Source organism: Balaenoptera ricei, chromosome 1 (genome assembly GCF_028023285.1).
Source record: "Balaenoptera ricei isolate mBalRic1 chromosome 1, mBalRic1.hap2, whole genome shotgun sequence".
In the NCBI taxonomy this organism is placed as follows: domain Eukaryota; kingdom Metazoa; phylum Chordata; class Mammalia; order Artiodactyla; family Balaenopteridae; genus Balaenoptera; species Balaenoptera ricei.
Genome location: NC_082639.1, coordinates 20579369 through 20604167, shown reverse-complemented (window position 1 = coordinate 20604167; position 24799 = coordinate 20579369). Strand labels below are relative to the sequence as shown.

The 24799-nt window shown below is 55.0% G+C and overlaps 1 protein-coding gene and 1 long non-coding RNA gene across 7 annotated transcripts; one reads left to right on the top strand and one right to left on the bottom strand.

Annotated features, from left to right (window-relative positions):
* The first annotated feature begins 1939 nt into the window (after window positions 1-1939).
* On the top strand, window positions 1940-24529 carry UBXN11 (UBX domain protein 11). 6 transcript variants are annotated; one of them, XM_059916026.1, is made up of 15 exons: window positions 1940-1996; window positions 6164-6269; window positions 7029-7057; window positions 7631-7729; window positions 10172-10272; window positions 10720-10774; window positions 11244-11320; window positions 13253-13361; window positions 20803-21017; window positions 21318-21395; window positions 22358-22475; window positions 22600-22703; window positions 23914-23987; window positions 24062-24126; window positions 24283-24528. In XM_059916026.1, the coding sequence occupies exons 2-15, from the start codon at window positions 6199-6201 to the stop codon at window positions 24501-24503; spliced, it is 1416 nt and encodes a 471-aa protein (XP_059772009.1). In that variant the 5' UTR covers window positions 1940-1996; window positions 6164-6198; the 3' UTR covers window positions 24504-24528. The 6 variants fall into 6 exon arrangements, with proteins under 6 accessions (XP_059772009.1, XP_059772007.1, XP_059772001.1 ...); XM_059916024.1 differs by having other exon boundaries at window positions 24062-24202; window positions 24283-24455; XM_059916018.1 differs by having other exon boundaries at window positions 24062-24529.
* LOC132362094 (uncharacterized) lies at window positions 9044-11786 on the bottom strand. The gene is made up of 3 exons (XR_009502204.1): window positions 11674-11786; window positions 10123-10307; window positions 9044-9782 (listed from the first exon to the last, which is right to left on the bottom strand). It is a non-coding gene; the product is annotated as an uncharacterized LOC132362094 (long non-coding RNA).
* Window positions 24530-24799: the final 270 nt, after the last annotated feature.

Below are 24799 nucleotides of genomic sequence, written 5' to 3'. Positions count from 1 at the left end.
CAACTGCCAAAGCCCGGGCGCCTAGAGCCCATGCTCCACAGCAAGAGAAGCCACTGCAATGAGAAGACCACGCACCGCAACGAAGAGTAGCCCCCATTCGCCTCAACTAGAGAAAGCCCGTGCTCAGCAATGAAGACCCAACGCAGTCAAAAAAATATATATATATAATAATAATAATAAACTGCACGCCAGGTTAAAGGGCTCCCACTTCCCTCACAGGAACGAGATATTTGCTGAATGTCTGCCTACTGCAGAATCTCAGGCCATGCTTCCGGCCCTGGGTAGGAGGGAGGTATGTTGTAAACTCTGATGCTTGGGTAAATGCCAGTTCACTCCCCAGTCTTGCTGACGTGGGAGGCAGCAGGCACACCAGGACCCATGAGGCCAGAACCCCCTGCCTCCCATTGCTGTTGGTCCTTGCTTACCTTTAAGAGCAGAAGGAACATGAGCAAGGTGACAGTAAAAGGTTGCTAGTCCCCTGACTATGGCTCCAACCCCCCAAAACACTTGGCCCCAGCATGACCACGAACTTTCTCATCTCATATATCTCAAGCCTCTGAGAACTTTCTGGGAGCAGCTTAGTGGCAAGAGAGCTCTCCCACCTCCACTTTCCAGTCACACTTTCCACCTGAACCCTTCCCTTGGCCATGGACCTGTACCACCTGCACCTTGGCTTACCTGTGCCTGCCTGTTTTACTAAAGTGGGAGCTTCTGGAAAGAGCACAGATTCTGGAGGCAGACAGTTCTGGGTTTGAATCCACTTTTCTGCTTTCTACCTGCATAGTCTTGAGCAAGTCACTTTACTTCCCTGAGCTTCAGTTTTCTCATCTGTAAAGCTCATAATTTTGGCATCTGGCACTTGCAAGACACTCATTAATTGGTAGCTTCCTTCAGTCTTCAATTGGTGTGTAAAGAATGCCTCAAGGAGGCTGCCCTCCCCTAAATGCAGTAGATGAGAAAGTCAAATGGAAAATATTAGTAAGTGCAGTTTGAGACACGCAGAGAAAGGGCTTTGGTGGTTAAGCCAAGGCATAAGGAAGTGGGTGCCAGAAATCATAGACACCCAGATCATCACAGCTGGAAGACTGAGATAATGATAATGCTAGTTAAAAGCAGGAAATGTTTTGAAAACTTATTCTGTATGGGTATTGTGACATGCATTATCTCATTTAATTCTCATGGCAACTCTGTGGGGGTGGGTATTATCCCCATTTTACAGAAGAAGAAATTAAGGTGAGTAACTTGCCCAAGGACACACAAGTCAGGATCCACGACTCCAGAGGCCTAAGTCCATGCTCTTAACTAAACTATCTCTAGTTGCTTTAATCCAACACCTTATTTTTTCATGTGAGACTCGGGAGGGGAAGTGTTTCACCCAAAATCACACAAAGTGTCTTATCCAAAGGCAGGGGGAGTCTCACCCAAGTTTTTACACAAGGAAACAGAATATGAGCGTCCCTTCAGGGCGCCGTTTGGTCAAGAAGTTAGCAGAGAAATTCAGATTTAAGAAACATTTATTAAGTACTTGCATCATTTCCATTCATGCTTAAAAGAACTGCCCCCTTAGTACTGTACTGATCAGATGAAAAAACAGGCTCAGAGGGATAAATGTAATTTCTCCCAAAATCAATCTAGCAAAACAGTGGCATTGTCGGGATTACACATTCAGGTCCAGAGGCTTCCAGCAGCTTCGTGAATCTAATCCCAGGTTCTCCGCTTTCTGTGCCTTGGGGCGACATGAATGGACCCTCCCTTTCCCCAGACCCAGAGTCCGCTCAGAGCGGTGGATTCTGGGACTTGCAGTATCCAGCGATGAGTTTAGACTCCGTGGGCCAATAGAATTCGAGCACAGACGGCTGTACCCGCCTCCGCTGCCTGCTGGTTGCTCAGGGACACCCCTCGAATTAGCCAATGAGAAGCGCACGGGTCCTGGTCGCCTGGGAAACCGTGTGACAACAAGATGGCGGCGCCGCGGGCGGCTCTGCAGCCCTGCGTGGTGAGTCACGGCCCCAAACCTTTCTGCCCATGGAGCCCCACACACAGTCTGGGGCCCTCACCCCGAGAGCCTCGAGGACACTCGAGGCCCGCGGCCCGGCTCCCCCAGCAGAGCCCCCCGCTCCCTGGGAGCAGATTCGGGACCCCGCCTACCATGGCTCCGCGTGGAGGCAGGGGGGGCGGCGACGCGGCTCCTAGGGCGGGACTGGTGGTAGAATTCACGTGGTGAGTGCTTCCAGCTGGGGATTTAGGGGTTGAAGGCGTACAGCCTGCTGGTCCCTGTCGGCGCTGGAGAGCACTGGGACCTGTTGGGGGATAAATTTGACTCCCAAAGATGTAGAGGCATAAGACAGAGCTTTCCTCTCAAAGCTTGAGTCTGAAGGGGCAGACAGCCTAACCTTTAGCCGCCTCCGGCTTGAGGGGGAAGACACAGTCCTCCCAGGAACACCCCAAAGTGAAGGGCGTAGACCAGGGTCTCCGGTCTGAGGGAGGAGACACAGCCCTGCACTCAGGAGTCCCCAGGCTGATAGGAAGATACAATCGTCATCCTCACGGGTCTCCTATAATCCATGGGAAAATGGATCTGGAGACAGTGTGTTGGATTGGCCTGGAGTGAGACTGGAACCAGGGAAGTCAGTTTGGAGCCATTATGACAGACCCAAAGAAGGGCAGTGAGAGTCCCACTAGGATGGCCAACAGTGGTCATGGAGAGGGGGAGCTATGTGTGAGAGACTTGCAGAGTTTAACCTGCAGGATTTGGTAACTGATGGGATTAAGAGGGAAAGAAGGAGGGAAAATTGTTGTGTTTGGATGATGGGGTCCCATTAAGAAGGGGGAAGTGGGAGGAGCTTATTTTGAGGGAAGATGTTGGTTTTGGTTTGGAGACCAGGTCCTTTTCTTTCCTATGATAGCTTTATTGAGATATAATTCACATACTGTATACTTCACCCCTTTAAAATGTAAATTTCAATTGTTTTTAGTATATTCATAGAGTTGTGCAGCCCTCACCACAATCAGTTTTAGAACATTTTCATCAGCCCAAAAGGAAACCCTGTACCCTTTAGCAGTCCACCCCCACCCTCCCCATCTCCCTTTAACACCTCCTACCCTAGGCAACCACTAACCTACTTTGTCTCTATGGATTTGCCCATTCTGGACATTTCATATGAATGGAATCATAATAATTGGTGGTCTTTTGTGACTGACTTCTTTCCCTTGGCATAATGTTTTCAAGGTCCATTCACATTGTAGCATGTATTTCATTCCTTTTTTGTTGCCAAATAATATTCCATTGTAAGGGTATACCACATTTGTTTATCCATCCACTGGTTGATGAACATTTGGGTTGTTTCCATTTTTTGGCTGTTATGAGTAATGCTGCTTATGAATAGATATACAAATTTTTGTGTGGATGTAAGTTTTCATTTCTCTTGGGTATATACCTAGGTATGGAGGCCATAAGATAACTCTGTTTAACCTTTAGAGGAACTGCTAGACTGTTTTCTACAGCAGCTGCACCATTTTACATTCCAACAAAGGTTCCAGTTTCCCCTCATCCTTGCCAATGCTTATTAATTTCTGTCTTTTTGACCAGTTTCTTTTGAGGGGTCATTATGGTGATGAGAATTTGGAGAAAGGAGGGATAATCAGGTCTGGTGGGAGTTCATGCAGGGTAGTTTTCACTACTAAAGGCACAGTGCCTGGGGCTTTTTAGTGTGATGAAAATGTTCCAAGACTGATTGTGATGGTGGTTTCATAACTCTGAATTTATGAATATACTAAGAACCAATGAATTGTATACTTTAAAAGAGTTAAGTGTGTAAATTATACTTCAATAAAGCTGTTTTTTTTTTTTTAAAAAAAAGGTCACATGCTATTTGATTCCATTTATATAACATTCTTGAAGTAAGAAAATTATGGAGATGGGAAACAGAGTAGTGGTTGCCAGGGGTTAGGGATAGTGGTGAGGAGGAGGATGAGTGTGATGCTAAAGGAGTAGCACAAGGGAGATCTTTGTGGTGATGGAATAGTTCTGTACATATTGTTTTTTAATATAAATTTATTTATTTATTTTTGGCTGCGTTGAGTCTTCGTTGCTGCGCACAGGCTTTCTCTAGTTGCGGTGAGCGGGGGCTACTCTTTGTTGCAGTGCGTGGGCTTCTCATTGCGGTGGCTTCTCTTTGTTGCGGAGCACGGGCTCTAGGCGCGCAGGCTTCAGTAGTTGCGGCACGTGGGCTCAGTAGTTGTGGCTCACGGGCTCTAGAGCACAGGCTCAGTAGTTGTGGCGCATGGGCTTAGTTGCTCCACAGCATGTGGGATCTTCCCGGACCAGGGCTTGAACCTGTGTCCCCTGCATTAGCAGGCAGATTGTTAACCACTGCACCACCAGGGAAGTCCTCTGTACATATATTGATTGCAGTGGTGGTTACACAGAATCTATACAGGGGATGAAATGGCATAGAATGACACACAAATTATACAATGTCAATTTCCTGATTTTGATACTGTGTACAATAGTCATGTAAAATGTGACTATTGGGGAAAACTGTGAAGGATACACAAGACCTCTCTACTATTGTCCTAATTTCCTGTGAATCTATAATAATTTTAAAGTTAAAAGTTAAAATATAACTAAAGAACAAATAAAAGCAAAAAAAAAAAAGAAAAGGAGTTAGCCAGACAAGGGAAGGGTGTGGGTAGGAGTAGGGAGACCATTTCCGGGGAGCGGGTTCCAGGTCTGAGGAGCCATGTGTGCAAAGAAAGCCCTGGTGCATTTCAGGGCCGACAGTTCAGAGTGGCTCAAGTGGAGGGTGCGATGCGGGGGGGACTGTGGGTGATGATGGGTGAGATCCAGAGACACAGGCAGGGACCAGATCATCCATGTTAAGGAATTTTGAATTTTTTTTCTGTGGGTGAGAAGGAGCCACTGGGAGTACTGAGCAGGGAAGTGACATGTCAGCTTTGGGTTTAAGAAGATTCCCCTGGCAGTGTGTGGAGACTGGTGAAGGGAGCCACAGGGGCCGTCACACTTGGCCACACATACCCTGAGGATGACCGGACAAGACGGCAGGAACCGGGCAGGCTGGGGGCAGGTTTGGGAGGCTGGATGCTGGATGATGGGGATCAGGAAACTCTGGGCCTTGTCCTTGGAGGGCACCTCTGAGAAAGGGGCGGGGCATGAGTCCCAAACTCCAGAATAAAGACCAAGGGAGCTGCCTCCTGGTGATGCAGGTCCCCTTGCTGGGCAGATTCAGGGGCTGGTGGAGGCCAGTGCCACACGTTTCCAAAGTGGAACGAAAGATTTGATTCAGGCCCTGATGGAGGTCGTTTGATTCTTCGATTTCTAGATATTAGCCACGTGATATTTAATTCACTGAATAGAGTAGTGACCATTAATTGCATCCCTGATGATCATTCATCTTTCCAGAAGGAAGAGGAAAGGAAGGGAAATCAACATTTATGAGGACCTTCTATGTGCCAATAACAGCAGCAGCCACAATTCACATTTTTAAGTAATTCCTTTGAGCGTGGCGCTGGGCTAGGTGCTTTATGTGTGTTACCCCTACCTGGCTGGTACTATTACCATCCCCACTTTACGCTAAAGGAAACTGAGGCACAGGCTATACTGGAATGGCAGAACCTATCCAGAGTCTGGGCTCTTGACCTCCCTGCCATGCAGGGTGTCTTGGTAGAATCCTGCCTTGGGGTTGCCCCTCTCTGGCTCTGAGAAGTTGGAGGTGGCACCTGGTTCTGGTAGAAGGGGAAGGGACACCTGGGCGTGATGACCAGCTCCTTGGTAGATAGACAAAAGCCCCAGGCCTGCTGGGTAGTCTTGTGCCAGGGCTTGAAGTCCGGGGAAGTCCCAGTCTTCCGGCCCACCTCTGCACCCCATCCCACCCCCATCGCCCTTTCCCAAGCACTGCTAGGCCAGAGACCTCCACGAGCAGAGCAGAGAGCTGGATATCCAGCGGAGCAGCTGGACGTCAAGCATAGGGATCCTGAGGCCAGGCTGCCTCCAGAAACTTCTGCAGAGGCAGTGGGAAGAAGTGAGGGGTGCCGCCCCCTGGACAGTGCTCCCTCCTGGGGAAAGTCGCCAGGGCAGAGGAAGTTTCAGGACGCTCCCTGGTCCTGAGTGACTGTCCCCAAGGGCTGACTTCTTTCTTCTCAGGGAGTTCCTGACAGCTAGAGACTAGGAGTAGAATTATGAGCTCACCTTTGGCCTCCCTTGGCAAGACCCGGCGAGTGCCTCTGCATTCGGAGCCTGTGAATCCGGGGTAAGGAGCCGGCCTCGTGGGATCTTTGTGTCCATGCCCCTGCCTCCTCCCGGCCCCTCCCATGGACTAGGAGATTGACTCCTAGTGTCCTGGGGAAAACGATAAGAAGTTATGTATCTCTCTCCGACCACCTTATCTTTCTCGAACCTTCTTCTGGGAGGCTCTCCATGTGTCTAAGCACACACTGGGCTGTGCCATTTAGTGAGGTGTGGGCTGTGAGGTGGCTCAGCAGCCATCTGTTTATTCATTGCTCATGAATTAGTTTTCAAACACTGATGGCCCACCTGTTCCAGGCCCGGCCACATGTTGGGCTCTCAGTGAAGAGAATCCTGTTTGTCCATCTATCAGTTTCATCTTTTCAAAGCATTTTTTACCTCTCTCCTTGCTCTTCTGAACCCCACTTTGAGTCATTTGCCTCATGGCCAAGGAAGTCCAGAGAGGTTAAGTGACAGGCCTGGAGTCCTGCAGCCATTTCAGAGCAGAGCTGGGGCTGGGCTCCTGGGCTTGGGGACTCTTGTAATCTTCTCTCCAAGGCTCTGCCCTTCAGCTCTTCCCCATCCTTCTTTGTTGGGAGGAGTCGGACACCCTGAAGCCTGCCCCTTGGCTCACCCCTGGGCCGGGATGGGATTTGGGGGTGGATGTCCTCAGGAGACACCTTCTTTAGGATTGATGGGGGACCTGGTGCCAGAGCCTCCCCCAGTGGCAATCCAGGGGGTCCTAACTTCTCTGTCTTCCTTCTCCTTCCTGCCCCATTCCCAGGAGGCGAGGGATAAAAATTTACGGAAATGGTAAGTGTGGGCTCTGCCCTCGTGTCCTCCTCATGTCCTTGCAGTTGGGCGGATGGAGAGAAAGAGCATGATGAACTCCCGTCAGCCAGAGTGGCTGGCCAACTGCAGGGCTATCTGCAGCTCTCGGATTTGGACACCCCACACCCTTAGTGGAGATGTCATCACTAACATTTGAACCACTCCACTCACTGTGGGGTTGGCTGTGAGGGGGCAGACCCCAGCCCTCCTTCTCCGACAGCCACCTGCGGCCCGTTACAGCCTTTTCTCCCTGAAGCCCAGTCCTCATGTTGCTGCCCTGCCTCCTGCAGGCTCAGACCTTTGCATCCCAGCCCCCCTTTAGCCCCCAGCGTGGTGCTGGCATTGGCCACCCAGGTCCCCCCAGGGAGCCAGGTTGGGAGAACTCCAAGAAGAGGCCTGTTCTGGTTGGATCCTTGCTCTCCAGCCTCCCAAGTTTTCTATCCTCATATGCTGGGGGGACAGAGAACAGGCTGCTTCATCTTGACCAGGGCCCAGGGCCCCCGTTTCGCCTGGGCTTCAGCCCCAGAGCAGTGACCTGGGCATCCCTGTCTGCAGAAGATGAGGTGGACGTGCTGAAGGACGCGCACGGCTCAGAAGAAGGGATCTCTGTTCCTTCCTGCTATGGTGGCATAGGTGCCCCTGTGAGTAGGCAAGGTGAGTGCAGAGGCCCGAAGGGGTCTGTGTCCCTGGCAGCAGGAGAGGCCCCGGGAAAAGGGAGGCCCTGAGAGGCACGGCACCTTCTCCCACCTGCTGGGACAGAGGCAGCTGCTTCTACTCCTGGCTGACTGTGGCCCTGGGCCTGCACCCCAGACCTGTTCAGAGCCTGGCTTGGCGTAAAGCCACACACAGGTCCGGCCGTTAGCTCAGGAGGTCTGGCAAAGCCCCAGGGCGGGCTGTGGCTGGCACCTCTGGAGTACACCTGGCTGGAATCCCCATCAAGAGTGATGTCAGTGGCTCTAGGATTCAGAGTCCAAGAGGAATGAAGGGCCTGGGGGTGAAGTTCAGCCTCCGGGCATCTGCTTCCTGCTTCCGTAGGGCTCTGGACAAGGCCCAAGTCCCCTAGACAGTCCCCCTAGCCTGACCCAGACCATCTGCAAAGGGCTGTGGCAACACTGCAATAGTGGAGGTGCCCAAAGTAGGCTGGGGCTCATTGGGGCGGCTTCCCAAAGGAGGTAGGACTGAGCAGTCCTGGGCACAGGAGATGTGTGGGCCGGCAGGGTGAGCTGTGGGGAGCACTGGGCAGGGGCAGGGTCTGAGCTGGGAGTCTGGGGGAGCTGGGGATGAGGTTAGAGTTTCCCACTAGCTGTGATATCTTGGGTGAGCAGCTTCCTGTCTCTCTGTCTCCGTTTCCTCCTGTGTGAAGTGGGAATGGGAGGAGGTGATCCTCCACCGAATGCCCCCTCCGCTGTACAGATCGGGAGAGGGTTGAGGTGGAAAAGGAGACCGGAAGAGCCCGGCCCCACAGCCATTCGGTCACAAAGCCAGGGTCTCCATCACCCCAGGGGGGACGCTTTCAACAGCAACCACGGCAACTGGCTGTTCCCCAGGTCTCTCTGCCTCTCCCCCACCACCACCCCTCAGCCCACTCTCAGCCAGGGGCTGCCCCTGCCAAGCTCACAGTCAAGGACTTGCCTGTCCTGTCTCACTTCTCTGCAGGGAAACATTCCACACGGTTCCCTGCTCCCTCTTCTCAGAACACCCCGGGCTCTTGGCCTCCATAACACAGCCTCCCTGCCGTCCTCCTGCCCCCTAGGCTCTTCCCTCTCGGCTCCCTGCCAGCTCCAGCTTTTCCATGTGACGTTCCTCCTTCCTGAGATCTCCTCTCTCTCTCTGCTCCGCCTCAGACACATGCTGTCGTCCGTGTGCTGACAGTTCCCAAATGTCTATGTATCAGTTAAGAAGCTTTTGACTAAAGTCAACGAAAACCCTGATTCAACCAAGGAACATCAGGGGGCTTTATTATCCCACATACCAAGAAGTCCTAGGGAGACAGCTCAAAGACCTTGTCAGAAGCTCAGGTTTCTCCACCTTTCCACTGAACCATCCTTGGGCCTGTCAGCTCCACATGGTCGCGTGGTTACAGCTACATTTCCGGCTTCACACAGAGAGAGACAACATCCAGGGGAAGAAGGGGCCCTGTTTCTTCCCATGTCTCTCTCTTGTTTTCTTTCACAAATGTTTAAACTTGAAAATTTGTCAGCAAACAGAAAAGTTGAAATAATGGTACAGCAAACACCCATACATCCTCAGCCTAGATTCAACAGTTAGTGACATCTTGCCATATTTGCTTTCTATCCATATACACATATGTTATGAACACAAGTGTATTTTTTGGATGAGCCATTTAGAAATCAGTTGCAGATATCATGACATTTCAGCTCTAAATACTTCCCTTTGCATCTTCTAGGAGTAAGGAAGTATGTAACCACGATGCCGTGATCACACCTAAGAATATGAACAATTCAGTAACTCTCTCTAACATCCCAGTGTTCCAAAATATCTCTCATAGCTTTCCCCGCCCCCCCAGATTTAGGTTCTAATTGAGGGTCCTGCACTGCATTTGATTGTTATCCTTGTTTAGAGCAGAATCCCTGCCTATTTTAAAAAATGACACTTTTTGAAGAGTCCAGGCTACTTGTCCCGCAGGATGTCCCCTGTAGTGATCTGTCCGGTGGGGTTTAACTTGCTCCTCTATCCACCGTATTTCCTGTGAATTAGGGGTGAGATTAGAGGTGTGAATCAACTGAGAGTGAACATTTTTTTTTTTTTTAATACTTATTGGAGTATAGTTGCTTCAAGGGTGAACTTTTTGACAGTGTTTCAAGGTGATGTAACCCGTATGTTGTACCACTCCCTCGTATATACATCTTCAGTGCATTACAGAATCTCTGTGCCTCAGTTTCCCAAAACAGTTCATTTCCTCAGAAAAGCTGACCTATGCAAAGTGTGTAGAACTGTCCCCGTTATCTCGGTGGCGGCTGTTGTTACACCCTTATTTCCGCGGCTGGGGAGCCCGCTTCCTCTCCCCCTCCCCTGGACCCCCATACCTCAGCCTCAGCTCAAGGCCCGGGCTCTAGGACTTTGTCTGGTTGGCAGTCCCTGTGTACCACGACTCGGAGTTGATGGCCGCCATGGCGAGGAAAGTGCGGGATCTGGAGCGGCAGGTGAAGGCCCAGGCGGATGAGATGCTTTCCAAGGTGGGGCCCCAGTGGGGAGAGGGCCAGGGTCTGGTCTGAGGGATGGAAGGGCCTGGGCTGGGGAGGCCAGTGAGGCTACTATTGCAATAGGCCATGGTGGATGGGTTCTAGAACCATCTCCCTGACCAAACCGCCCAACTCGAGGGCCAGGTCTGGCCTGGGACTGACCTGGGTCCCTGTGACCTGAGCAGAGAGGCTAGGGGTCTTCTCCACATCTGAGCAAGGCCTGTAGACCTCAGATTGGGTGGCAGCAGTGGCTGCTGAGTGCTGGGCACTTGGGGGTGCCCACCCCCTGCCCCCACCTCAGTGGGACCACAAGGGCCATCTGAGCACCGGAGCAGCGCCAGAGCGGGGCAGGGGCTTTAAGCCGGGTCTTCCCATCTGGAAGGGGCTCCCTTGGGCTCTGGGAACCACCAGGTCTGCTCCCCTCCTGCCTCGTTGCTGCAGGATCGGAAGATACGGGCCTTGGAGGAGCTGGTGGAGACCCTCCAAGAGCACCAGGGTAAGAGGCCCTCTCTGTGGGCTGGTCAGCCCCCCTTTGTACCCCCTGGGCCGGCGACCTCTGGGTATCAGGGCTGCAAGAGCATCAAGCTGAGTCCTGTGGTGGGGTCTGGGCAGTGGAGCCCAGAGGGGAGCTGTGACACCCAGGGCGGTGCCCTTCTGTGTGGGACTGAGTCCCCCGAGCGCAGCCCTAGCCCAGCCCCGAGCATAGGGCCTGCCATCCAAAGCCTGGAGGAAAGGCAGCCCCCTCAGGAGCCTCGCTCGGGTGGGGTGGCGGCCTCCCGAGAGTCAGGGCGTCCCCTCTCAAGGTCAGGGCGAGAGGCCAAGAGGTGCTTCTCTGGGGATCCCTCGAGTTCTCGTGGAGCAGCTTCTCCAGATGACCCTCAGGCCAAAGCTCTTGTCATGGCTGGAAGTGGCCTGGCAGCCTCCATGCGGGGGGCACTGGAACCCCTCCCCGTCTTTTCCTGAAGGCACAGTGACCCTGCAGCGGCAGGAGGAGCTGGAGACCAAGTGCGCGCAACTGCAGCGGCAGGTCGGGGAGATGGAGGTGAGGGAGGTGCCGGCCCCGGGCTGTCTGCCCCCAGGGACTGGGTCAGAGCCCACCTCTCTGGGGTCCCCTCACCGCACATCCCACACAGGGGCCCGGGGCACCCCCCACCCCGTTTCAGGCTTGGGCTAGCCCCTCCCCCTTCCTCAGTGTCGTCTTGAACTACTCTCCCCTCCAGCTACGGGGACCTGCCTCTGCTTCTTTGACCACAAAAAGCTCTTTCCCACCTCAGGACCTTGGTCCGTGTTGTTCCTTCCACCTGAAATTGCTTTTTCTACCTTCCCCTGGCGAGTTTTCACTGATCCTCAGTCTCAAGTCAAGGTGGGAGCCCTTTCCCAGGGGACCCCCTTCACCTCTGACCAGGGCAGGTTCTCCATCCTGGGCTTTCTTAGTACCACATCTCTCTTCCTCTGGGGACCGTGGACTCCACGAGGGAATGAGGGAGGGACCACTTTTCTCCTGTTCGTTGCTGCGCGCCCAGGACCTGGCAGGGGCCTGGTCATGCGTGTTTACTGCATTGGTCATGGCCATTCCCTGCCTCTGGACATGGCATCTCACTCACCCAGTGTCACCTTTCTTGCCCTCGTTCACACAGCAAGGCTTGAACTGGAGGGACCCCAAGCTCAAGGGAGGGTCCTAGACATGCATACATCCTCAGGGTCCCCCACTGCCTCACCAGCCCCACCAGAAGCTCCTCCTGGGGTCTAACCTCTCCCTCTCCACACAGAGTTGGTTTCCAAAGCCCCAACCTAATTTAAGACCACAGACGCAAACTCCCAAGCAGCAGCTGCAGCTGAGGGCCCTTCCCACCCAGGCCTGTTCATACCCAGGGCTGTGGGTAAACAGCTGCTCCCTGAGCGGCCTGCCAGGACTGCCGGCAGCCCGTGGGGCTTCTCTGAGCAGCTGCCACAGGAGTGAGGGCTGCCCCCTCAGGGCAGAGGGCATTGGGGCTCCCACATTCACGTTGTTCACACATTTATTGCTTCATTAATTTAGCAAACTCAGACAAAATATCTCCTGTGCGCCCGGCACCCTGCCGGGCACTGGGATGCAGACAGGGTCCCTGCCCTCATGGCACTGACAGTCTAGAGGGGACAGACACATAAACAAGTACACAGGAAGAGACACAAGTACGGAGTATGGTGAAATATTTAAAAGGGTAACACATTAGAGACTAGCTGGGACATGGGCCACTCCCTGCCTTGGGAGGTGGGAGCAGGGAGGCATGACTGTTTGGGCCAAGTTCATTTTGAAATGCCTGTTGGACATCTAAGTGTAGATGGCTAGAAATTTGAAACTGAAAAGGAAGAACATATGTTGCAAGAGATGAAGGCAGAAGTGTGCCCGCTGGGTTAGGCAGCGGGCAGGTTGCTGATGGCTGCTCGTAAGCAGTTGCAGTGAGTTGTGGAGATGGAGGCCAGGCTGGAGTGGGTTGAGGGAAGGAGTGGAGATGAGGAAGCAGCAACAGGAAGCACAGACAACTCAGAAGTTTTCCTGTGGCAAAGGCGCTGGGAGGCCAGCCCTAGAGAGGCCACATGTGGGACATGTGGGTGGACATGTCCTCTCAGACCTGCAGAGCAGGTGTCCCTTCCTCTCCTCCCACTCGGGCCAGACCCATGTGGCTCCCTGCCACCATAATGGCTGACTTAAGTGAGTTCCTACTTGTGCCAGGCCCTGTGCTAAGGACATGACGTGAATTACCTTATGAGTGCTCACAAGCTTCATTTTACAAGGAGAAGCCTGAGGCTCTGGGAGGTGAGGTGGCTTCCCAAGGCCACAGCCAGGAAGTGGCCAAGACCCCCGGGCCCATTGCCTCTATCCAGTCGGCTGGGAGCTGAGGCCTGAGGCTGGGGGCTGGGCTGATGCCACCTTTTCTCCTGGAAGGGGCTGAGCTGACAGCGCCCCCGACATCTCCCTCTTCTCTCCCCACAGCGGTTCCTCGGTGACTACGGCCTGCAGTGGGTGGGCGAGCCCATGGATGAGGAGGACTCGGAGGATGGCGAGAGGGACTGGATGACAGCCAAGAAGTTCTGGAAGCCAGGTAGAGTCGGGGTCAACCCCGGCCCCTCCTGCAAAGGGAATTCCCCTACAGCTCCTGATGGCCCACAGCTGTCCAGAGGCTAGCTCATTCATGCCCCTCCTCCCAGCACAAGGTGCCCCAAGGCCTCCCACACCTTGCCACTGACACAGGGGCAGGAGGGAAAGGCGTCAGCCTCCATCCCTCACCACCTAACCCTAGACTCTGCTTGCTCATCTTTCTAAGGCTCCAGGGACCCAGGGATACAAAACGTAACAAGACCTCATTTGTCTCAGGCACCATAGTTTACAAAATGTCACCCATTCAAAAGCTGTGGCCTTTAGAAGCAATCCCCCTGCTTTGGAAGCTGCCCCTCAGTCCAAGGGCTCAGCCCCCTCTGTGGACTCCCTTTCCAGGTTCATTTGTAGCAAACTATTGAAATCTACCTGCATCTCTGGGCCCTCCACCACGTTTTATTTTTAACTCAACTGCTAATATCCCAGGGGATGCACTCCAGAGATTTGGGGCCATAGAACTGGCTACTTCCTTTTTATATATATATATATATATATATTTTTTTTTTTTTTTTTGGCTGCATTGGGTCTTCGTTGCTGCGCATGGGCTTTCTCTACTTGTGTTGCGGCGAGCGGGGACTACTCTTCGATTATGTGCGCAGGCTTCTGATTGTGGTGGCTTCTCTTGTTGTGGAGCACGGGCTCTGTGGCGGGCGGGCTTCAGTAGTTGTGGCTCGTGGGCTCAGTAGTTGTGGCTCGCAGATTCAAGAGCTCAGGCTCAGTAGTTGTGGCACATGGGCTTAGTTGCTCTGCGGCACGTGGGATCTTCCCAGACCAGGGATCGAACCCAGGGATCGAACCCGTGTTCTCTGCATTGGCAGGCAGATTCTTTTTTTTTTTTTTTAAAGATTTATTGATTGATTGATTGATTGCTATGTTGGGCCTTCGTTTCTGTGCTAGGGCTTTCTCTAGTTGTGGCAAGCGGGGGACACTCTTCATCGCGGTGCGCGGGCCTCTCACTATCGTGGCCTCTCTTGTTGCGGAGCACAGGCTCCAGACGCGCAGGCTCAGTAGTTGTGGCTCACGGGCCTAGTTGCTCCGCGGCATGTGGGATCTTCCCAGACCAGGGCTCGAACCCGTGTCCCCTGCATTAGCAGGCAGATTCTCAACCACTGTGCCACCAGGGAAGTCCCAGAACTGGCCACTTCTGAAAGCTGGGTCCATTCTCTTCAAAGAATGGAGGTCGTTGCCTGGAAGGTAGTTCTCCAGGCTCTGTTGGTCACACCTGGGTTCTCATCTCCACCGCCTAGCCCAGGTGTGACTTGGGTACTCAAGTTCCGTTCTCTGAGCCTCCAGTTCCTCATCAGTAGATGGGGGTGTATTCTTTCCCATGGAGTTACTAGGAGTCAGTGGGTTGGACGCAGGACCTAGCACTGACCTTGCATGTCATCAGCCCCACAAATGGGAGCTCTCATTGTTTTCCATGGTCAGAAGGCAGTGGCAGTCTCACGGGAACATGAGCTTGGCTCCGGGGGGACTGTTTGGAAGACAACTGTACTTTCTTAATTTCATAAGTTTCCTGCTGGGTAAAAACCCAGACTGAAAACATGAGAGTCCCACCTGCTGCACTTTGGCTAGATCTCCCCCTAAATCTCAGGGGAAAACCCCCTCACCCTTGTTTCAAAAGCATCACTTCCCATTTGCACCATATTTGCCACTTTTCAAGCATTTTCACAAATAGCCTTGTCACGGGCCAGGGGTTATTCCATTTTACAGATGGGGAAACTGAGGCACTTAAGCAGTCTGAAGACTGTTGAGTGAAGGGGGCAAGACTTAAGGCTGGGAGCCCACTGGGAGACGATTACAGTCATCCAGGCCGAAGATGAGATGACGCCCAGCATAAGGGTGATACTGGTGGGGCTGGTGAGAAGGGGCAGAGCAGAGAGATTCAGGAGGGGAATCCATGGCCTTGGTGATTGCTCGAACATTAGGGAGGGGGTGGGAGGAACCTGGAATGACCCTGGGAAGCACGGCTGTCGGGGAAGATGCCCAGTCCATTTGGGACACGGCAAAGCTGGGGAGCTGTGTGGCCCCTGGGCCATGCCAAGAGCTGAACCCTGGGCTGAGTGCTATGGGAAGTTCTCCCTGGGTGAGAGGTGAGACCCTGGCAGGCAACTGCCAGAAGCTGTAAGAATGTCCCTTCCTGGGGTCTAGGGCCAGAGGCCTGCCAGCACTGCGGACACACACACACGCACGCACGCACGCGCACACACACACCGCCCCTGTGTGGTGAGCTGGGCTCAGGCCTCATGTGGCCTTGCTGACTAGTTGGAGGGCAGACTTCCTTCTGGCCAGTGGGGGCCTCCCTGCTCCTTTGGGGAAGGGGTGAGACCAGACAGCTGGTTTCTGGACCTGGTTCTGTGGATTCTACCCTCTCCTCCCAAAAAGAGAGCAGCCCCCAACTGCTCTGTGTTGTTTGTTTTTGCTCAGAGTACGGCTGTTCTAAAGCCACTTGTTCTAAAGCCCGGCCACAAGCTCCTGATCTGTGTCTTTTTTCTTCTTTTGCCTTTTGATTCTTCAACATGGAGGGGCCTCAGTTTAGCTCTTCTGACAGATGAACAACATGTTTTTCATTTCTAGCAGTTTTTCCTCCTGGGACTGCCCCCCCCCCCTTTCCTGGCTTTTTCCCTTCCTCTCCCTATGGCCTTGTCCCCAGGTGCCAACTTGCTCCTGCCCCAAGGGCCCTTGGGTCCATGAAGCCAGCCTCTGGCTGACCCTGATGCTCTGGCTTGTTTCTCTGGCTCTCCCTCTGTTGGGTACCACTCCCCACAGGCCCTGGGGCAGCAGGCCAGTAGACTGGTGAGCTGGGGCATCTGTATTAGGCAGACTGGGGCTGATTCAAACATTCTAGAGCCTGGGACTCTTGCCTTAGGGAGGAGGGTCAGTTGGGCCCATGAAGGGGCTCAGGGGAGAGGAAGCCTCGAAAGGGCTTGGCCTCAGGCAAGATCATTCACCCCTTCCCACCAGTATGTTGAGTAGCAAACAGGATGCCGTGCCAGGTGCTTCAGGGTATGCGGAGACATGAAAGGGACAGTTCCGGCTCTGGTCCTACCACCTTCGGGTCAGGTGTTGAGCCTCAGGGCTGAGAGCTCCAGCCAACTCTGAGCTCAGACCCCACCTGCTCTAGCACATGTGCGTGGAGTGCCTGCTCGGCGCCAGGCGCTGTGCCGCCCTGCAGCTGCCCCGGGCCGTGGTTAGGGGCTCTGCGTTGCAGTGAAAGCCTTAAAGGCTCTGGCTGAAGAGGGGGGCCTGGGTCAGATCGTACCCTGTGTGGGGAACCTGCCTCACCTCTGAGTCCACATCCTCATCTGTGAAGTGAGGAGATGGTACAATTGACCCCTAGGCCCTGAATTGAGAGCACTGAACACCACAGTGTGGAGTATGTGGAGTGTTCTCTCAGGCTGACATGCGGTCGGTGAATGATGACCGTGTCCATTTACTGCTCCGCCCCTGCTGTGCTCCAGAGTGCCAGCACAGGGCTCGACCCGAAGGCCAGGGCACGTGCACATGCAGGTGATTGGCAGGCATTGCCTGGGTGCCCTTGGCCTGGATGGTCAGAGCCCGCTGGGACGATCCTCTGTACAGGAGGAGGTGGGGACAAGCAGCGTGATGATCAAAGCAAGGGCCAGAGAAGTCAGCTCCTGCCGAGTCGCAGGCTGGCTGTGGCCCTGGCGGTGACCAGACTCTCGGAGCCCGTTTTCTCTCCGCCGGCTCCTCGGAAGAGCAGAGTGAAAGTAGGTGAAGTCCCCAGAGCAGGGCCTGGCGTGCAGGTGTGTGGAAATAGTGACTCTGTTTCCTTTCAACAGCCTTCGCCTGCGGTGCTGGGACGGGCCTGCTGGGGCGCGTCGGGTGCTGCCGGGATTTCACGGTAGCAGGTTGTCCTCCCAGTGAGGGTGCGAGGGGCCAGCCCAGGGCAGGCTCACCACTCACCTGCACTAGGGGCAGGGTCTGGCCCTCCTCTGGGCCCTGCAGCCCCACGGTGGCACTTAACACATGCCACTGTCACTGTCTGTCACCCTGTCTCCTTCATTCAAGTATGAGCCTGAGGAGGGCAGGACTCTGGGCATGGGCGTGGCCATGCTGCTCAGGGCCTGGCAGAGCACGGGCACTGCGGACATACTTGCCGGATGGCGGGGTGGTGGGGGGGTGGGGTGGAGGGACGGATCCAGTGCTTCTTGAGCACCCACTCTGTGTCAGGCCCAGGGCTGGATGCTCTTGCCTGTGTTCAAGGAGTGACCGGTGTAGCTGGAGAGACAAATAAGCAAACAAAATGACACCAGCCTGTGATGAGGGTCAGGAGTGGCCCCAAGGGCTCCAGAAACCCAGGAGGAACAGAGGCCCAGGCTCAGGGGCAGGGGCTCCGGGCAAGGCTTCTCCAAGGAGGTGGTGAGAGAGCGCCTGAGCCCTGTGATGATCAAGAGGGTGGGGTGTTAGTGACAACAACAGCTCTGTCTGCCAGGCACTTCCTGTGAGCCTCACAGCAACCCTGGAAAGTGGGGCTGTTATTGTCTTCATTTTATAGAAGAGGAAGCTGAGGCCCAGAGATGCTGGCCCATGTGCCCGGGGTCACACAGCTTGGAAGTGGTAGCCCGGGCCGTAGGGCTTCAGAGTGTGAGCGGGGGAGCTTGTTGAGGGCAGGCTGGGGAGCCAGGGCTCTGAGGGTCTTGGGAGTTGGGCCAAGGAGCTTGGACTTGATCTCCATGCCTCTTCACTCCCCTTTTAAATAAAATCATGGGCTCTCAGAAGTTGGATGAGGCCTCAGAGATGATCTCCCTGCACCGTACCCCTCCTTGGAAAGGAACCCCAGTGAGCAGTATCTGAAGAATCGACACTGAGAGGCAGCCTGTGTGGTCACTGAGGACAGAGGCTTAGAGTCACCTGGGCCCTGCAAGCTGCGTGACCCGGGGCATGTCACCTTACAAGGCCCAATTTCCTCATCTGTAAAATGGGAGAAGGAAGACCTGCCTCTTGGTGCCTGGCACATAGTAAATGCTGAGTCATCATCACAGTCAGTTCACCCCTGGATCTTGCGGGCAGGATGAAGATTTCTATTATCTACACATTCCCTGGAAAAGAAAGCTGCGGCTCAGAGAGGAAATGCCTCACTTGACCTCTGACCTGCCTCATCCCATGTGACGTGGCTGCACGGGGCCAGGCTTCTGTTGAGCTCTCCCGGCTGTGAGAATAAGGCTCTTCCTTCCTTAGTGCGGTTCCTTCTCCCCGGCCCCTTATCTCACCTCCATTCTGCTGCATCTGATACCTGCCAGGCCCACCCTGCTTTCACTTCTCCACCCCTGAGCCCTGGCTGAGAGCCTTCGGGGCTGATTTTCTCGGCCAACTTTTCTTTTCTCTTTCAATGCTTCTTGGCATCCTCCCCTGGGTTTCCACCTGCCCCTTCCCCTGTCGACGCGTCAGCTCCCTGAAAAAGCCCAGGCCCCAGGAGGCAGCTGGATTAGCAGTCCGCGGGCATCTGAGTCGTCCTATTGGCTGTGCTTTGTGGCCTGCCTTGGCCAAGTCATGTGACTTTCTAGGCCTCACTTTCCCATCTGTAAGAATATAGGGATGGGGGCAGGTGTTGAAAGTGATGAGCTTTTCTATTGTTATTTTTAGGTTTACCTAGGTGTTCTGAAAGTAGTTAGTTGTTAAAGGAAAATAGTGTCTTGAGATTGTTCTGGCTCATACCAGGGATATCCAAGATGTTCTGTGAGTTTTTCTTGGGACTCTCAGGGACTCCAGGGGACCCCAGGAAGAGGGGGGCGCAGGTGCAGCCCCTGCAGCAGTAGGAGATGTAGGTGAGAAGGGAAGGCCAGCTGGGGCCTACCGTTTCAGCAGCCACAAAGGCAACAGGAAACAGGGCCGCCCACATCTGTACTTCCCCGGTACAGCCACTGCACCACTGTGGGGAAAGGAATTGGGTCCCCAGAGTCCTGACCCACATCCTGCCTCAGCCTGGCTGTCCTGGTGAAAAACAGCTTCCAAGAAGGCCCAGAAAGTCACCAGTGTTTTATAGGGTTACACCCTAGTAGATGACTTAGTTCGGGGCCAGATCCCTTCAGGACTGAGAACAAGCTGCTGGCCTGTCCCCCACCAGCATCCCACCTGCCCTGTATTCTTTCTGCTCTGGCATCTGTCTTGGCTGTCTCCATTACCCCACCTGCACCCCGTGAACCTTATGAACAGCTCTATGGACAACACATTTTTCAGAAGAGGAGGCCAGGGGCTTCCCTGGTGGCGCAGTGGTTGAGAATCTGCCTGCCAATGCAGGGCGCACGGGTTCGAGCCCTGGTCTGGGAAGATCCCACATGCCGCGGAGCAACTAGGCCCGTGAGCCACAACTACTGAGCCTGCGCGTCTGGAGCCTGTGCTCCGCAACAAGAGAGGCCGCGATAGTGAGAGGCCCGCGCACCGCGATGAATAGTGGCCCCCGCTCGCCGCAACTAGAGAAAGCCCTCGCACAGAAACGAAGACCCAACACAGCCAAAAATAAACAAATAAATTAATTAATTAAAAAAAAAAGAAGAAGAAGAAGAGGAGGCCAAATACATGTGCAACCCAAGGTCTCCCATGTCTGTTCTGTCCAGCAGGTGTCCCGACCCTCACCTCTCTCTCCTGATGGTGCAGATGGGTGGAAAAACAGACTCCAGGGTCAATCCTCTCTTCTAACTTGCCAAGTGGCCTGAGGCAAATCATTTTTCATCTCTGTGGGCCTGTTTCCTCATGTGTAAAATGGAGATAAATAACCCCTGCTGCGTGGCCTCTGGGTTGGCCTGAGGTGCATTTGTGTACGGTAGAGCTGGTAACAATAACTAACACAGACAGATGCTTGTTGGAATTCTTATGTGGTCATCTTGGACCCTCACAGCCATCCTGGTCCGATCATCATCCCCTTCTAGAAGAGAATGCTGTGGTGCAGAGCGTTAAATGACTTGACCAAGGTCACACAGGTAGAAGTGGAGGAGCTGGAATTTGAGCCCAGACAGCTGGGAACTCTGCACTGTGCCTTTCAGCTGCTAACCCAGTGCCTGGCACATCTGATCTGGGATCTGCTCCTGCTCCTGCCACTTACTGTGTGTGTCCCCTAGGCCAGCCATTAACCTCTAACCCTTAGTTTCCTAATATGGAAAATGGGGATGTTTATAGTCCCTACAGCATAGGGTTGGTATGAAGAAAGGATGGGATAATAGCTGTTAAACCCCTAGCACAAAGTAAATGCTCACTAAAAGACAGCTATTATTATTATCTAGTGTTAGCTGTCCTTCCTCCTCCCCAGGTGGTCACTTAAGGAGATGCTAAGGCCCCTGCCCAGCATGGGAGGGGGCTGTGGAAGCCAGGGATCTGGAGCACACAGCAGCCGTGAAGAGAGGCTCATGGGTGTCAATCCTCTTTGCCAGGGGACTCACTGGTACCCCCCCAGGTGGACTTTGACAGGCTGCTGGCTAGCCTGAAGGATCTCAGTGAGCTGGCGGTAGACAGTGACACCCAGCTGACACCAGTGCCCAGCAGAGTGCCACACTGTGTCCTTGAGCCCATCCCACTGAAGCTCTACCGGAATGGCATTGTGATGTTCGATGGGCCCTTCCGGCCCTTCCATGATCCCTCCACACAGGTAGGAGTGACGGGGAGGGGAGACAGGCCTGTGCACCCTCAAGCCACCATGGTGGCCCACCCCCTGCTCACCATTAGTTGGAGATGATGGGCCCAGCTCACCCCCAGCACCCAGGCTCATGCAGAACCTCCAGAACCGCCCCCCCCCCGAACCATGTCCTGAGACTCTGTTTCCAGAGTCTGATCCAGAGAGTAATTGGCCCCACGATCCCGGGGCCCAGAGCCTGCCATCTAGACAGGAAGCAGGGTGTAGGGCACCGCACAGGTCCAGCCAGGCCTCACTCTACCTCTCCCCCCGCAGCGCTGCCTCCGAGACATATTGGATGGCTTCTTCCCGTCAGAGCTCCAGCGGCTGTACCCTGACGGGGTCCCCTTTAAGGTGATGGGCTCTCCTCAAACCACTCACTCCCAGTGTGGGGATTTTGGAGGGGGTGGGAATGCTTCCTCAGGCATCACCTAGGGGCACTGCCCCACCTCAGAGACCCCAGTCTGATGACCTCCAGAAGGAGGGTGAGCCTGAAACGGGGCTGGGAAGTGAGCAGGGAGGCTGCCGTGGCCATACTTGCTGCGTCAGCAGTGGGGAAAGCATGTAGCTGAACGGCAGGCAGTGCCCCCTTCTGGCATCCTGAAAGCAGAGCCCTCAGCTGCGTGGGACCACTGCCCCGCCTCCCCAGCATTCAGGACACCTGGACAGCCTGGGGAACGTGAGGAGTCCATGCAAAAGTGGCCTGGCTCCCCCCAGAGGCTCCTGAAGCCTCCTGGTTGGGGTGGAAGGCAGTGCCGTTGGGGGGCAAACGTTGGGACTAAAGGACTTGAGATGGAGCCGGCCGCCTGCTGTGGGGGCAGTCGCAGTGAGATGAGGGTGCTGTGATGGGAGCACATGAGGCCGTGTCCCAGAGGGTGGTGCGTTAGTTCCACAGTGAGGGCGTGTGAGGGAGTGTGTGCCACCATGGCTTGGAAAATAGCGTGAGTCACGACCAGGGGTGTTTGAGATAGTTCATGCCAAGCAGGGCTTTGCCCTCTCCTAACATCCTCGTCCCGCCCCTCCTGGTCTGCTCCCGAGAGGGACTCTGTGAGGAGGATGTCAGTACTGTGGCGCCAGCTGGCATGATGAGGGGAGCTTGCAGGAAGAGCAGGGCTCAGGTGGGTGGGAGCAGCATGAACTGCATGCAGCTCTCCTGCTCTTTCCCAGGGCCTCAGTTTCCTCATCTGTAAAATGGGGTTTGCATCAGACCATCCCTTGGGCCTATTCCTGGGGCCTCTGTTTGGGCAAGTAGGGGTGGGCATGGAGCCCAGGGCTGAAGAGCTGTGCCAGCCGCTGTTTCCCTTCCTTCTTGCCAGGTGAGTGACCTGCGCAATCAAGTCTACCCAGAGAACGGGCTGGACGCGTTCCCAGGCGAGGGCCGAGTGGTAGGCTGGCAGAGGATTCGAAAGCCCTTGGACAGGATGGAGCACCCAGGTGAGCTCGGCCCTGAGGCTGAGCCAGGTGGTGGGGGCACTGTGCAGGACAAGCTCCAGGTAGCCTCCTCCACCATCACACACAGTCTCTGCCCCAGCCAAGGCTCCCAATGCCCTCTCTGCAGGCTCCACGATGACCGCCGAGAAGTTTCTGAACAGGCTGCCCAAATTTGTGATCCGACAAGGCGAGGTGATTGACATTCGAGGTCCCATCCGGGACACCCTGAAGGTGAGGCCAGCCCTGGCTCCCCCAGCCTTATTGGCGGGCTTTACCATCAACCCTGGCCCAGCCTACCAGAGCAGCGGCTTATCTGGAGGCTCAGGCTTGAGGGCCCCTGAGGATGGCCTGGATGGAGAGATGAGTTCCTCAGAGCTGTTCCCCTGTCTCCTGGAAACGATGGAGCTGGTGAGCTCTCAGGACTATCTCCTGGTCTCTCTGAGCTGGGACCAGAGAGCAGCTGGCCAACGCAGGAGTGTGGCTGTAAGAGTGGGAAAGTCAGGGGAGTCTAGGTTGGGGGTGAGCCCAAGTTCAGGCCACCCTCTACCGAAATACACCTTCCTGGCCTTCACAGGACTCATCCTCCTCTCTCCTCACTCACTATCCTGCTACTCCTCTCTCGTCTCCACCTGTGAAAGATACCAAACCCGTTTCCCAGAACTCTGCCTTCACCACACATGGCCAAGTCCTGTCAGATCTGTCTGTCCCCAGAACTGCTCCCGAATCCATCTCTTCTCTCCATTCCCGCTGCCCACCATCCTAGCCTAGGCTGCAGAGTGTCTTCCAGACAACTGCAGTGGCCCCTCACTGGCCTCCCACCTCCACTCCCGCCCTGCCAGCCAGCCATCCTCCCCCAGCAGCCTCTGTGCTTTTTTAAAAATGCAAATTGGATCTTGGCTCTTCCCTGTTGAAACCCTCCAGTGGTTCTTAGGTAAGGCCTGTCATTCCTTTCTGGTCCTCTTCCCACCTCTAACCTTTTCTTTCTTCCAGTCCAACCTGATTCCCAGCTTCAGCCACATGAATGCTGATACTTTCTCAAATATATCACCTCTTCTCAGAAGTCTTCCCTGACCTATGCTGTCTGGAATATCCTTGCCCCCCCATTCCATTTCTAAGGACTCCTCTTCATCCTTCAGTCACAGCTCAGGTGTCATTTCCCCAGGGAAGCCTTCCCTGACCCATGCTAGGTTAGGCACCCAGCCTGGTCACTGTGTGGGGTTCTGTCTCCCCAACTAGAATGAGGGAAGGGAATGATGGGGCCACCTCCCAAAGCTTCCGTTCTGTTTCCTCTCCTTGGGCCCCCGTTTACACAGAATACCCCCTCCCCCTTTGGCTCACTGGTCTCATCCATCCCTGGTCAGGAGAAGTCCCCTGTAGGGGTTGCGGGGAGGGTGTGACTGGCAGGGCCCAGGGCTCTGTCCACTCCATCGATGCCTTCCAGAACTGCTGCCCATTGCGTGTCCGGATCCAGGAGATCGTGGTGGAGACGCCTGCCTTGACTGCTGAGCGTGAGAGGTGAGGGCAGAGTGGAGAGGTGAGGACCCTGGGACTGGGCTACCAGGGGGTATTGACGGCCTCTGGGTCCGCAGGAGCCAGGAGTCTCCGGAGTTGCCCGCGCCCGCACTCTCCACGCTGCGCATCAAGTCTGAGAATGGTGAGCAGGCCTTCCTGCTGATGATGCGGCCGGAGGACACAGTCGGTGATGTGCGCGCCCTGCTTGCACAGGCCAGGTGGGCGCGGGGCTCAGCTGGCGGCCGCAGCGGGGCTCTGGCCCCACGACCCGGCCTGATTCGTTCTTCCCTGTCCCCAGGGCCGTGGAGGCCACCACCTTCGAGATCTTCAGTACGTTCCCGCCCACAGTCTACCACAATGACGCTCTCACGCTGCAGGCCGCGGGCCTGGTGCCCAACGCCACGCTGCTGCTTCGGGTGCGCCGGGTTCCGCCGCCCGCCCCCGGCCCCGAATAAAGCGCCCACCCCGACACCGGCTGCTCTGCGAGGCTCTCTTGGCAGGGCAGCCCAGCAGCACTAGCTCCACCGAGGAGGGGGCGGCGCCGAGCCGCCCCTCTGTAACTCGAGCCCCAGCTGGCGGGCCTGGCCGCTGGGTCTTTGTCCTCTAGGTTCCTCTTTCTGCCCAGAAGGGCTAAGCTGCTCCAGGGGAGAGAGGGCCCGCCCCAGCCCAGCGCCTCATGTGCCAGTGTGCAGATCCCTGCGCACAGACACGCGCAGAGCCACAAGCACGTGGGGACACTTCAACACTATGCACCAAAGCCACTGCCCCAACGCTGGCAGAACTGCATCTGGGCACCCACTTCCATAACACACCCA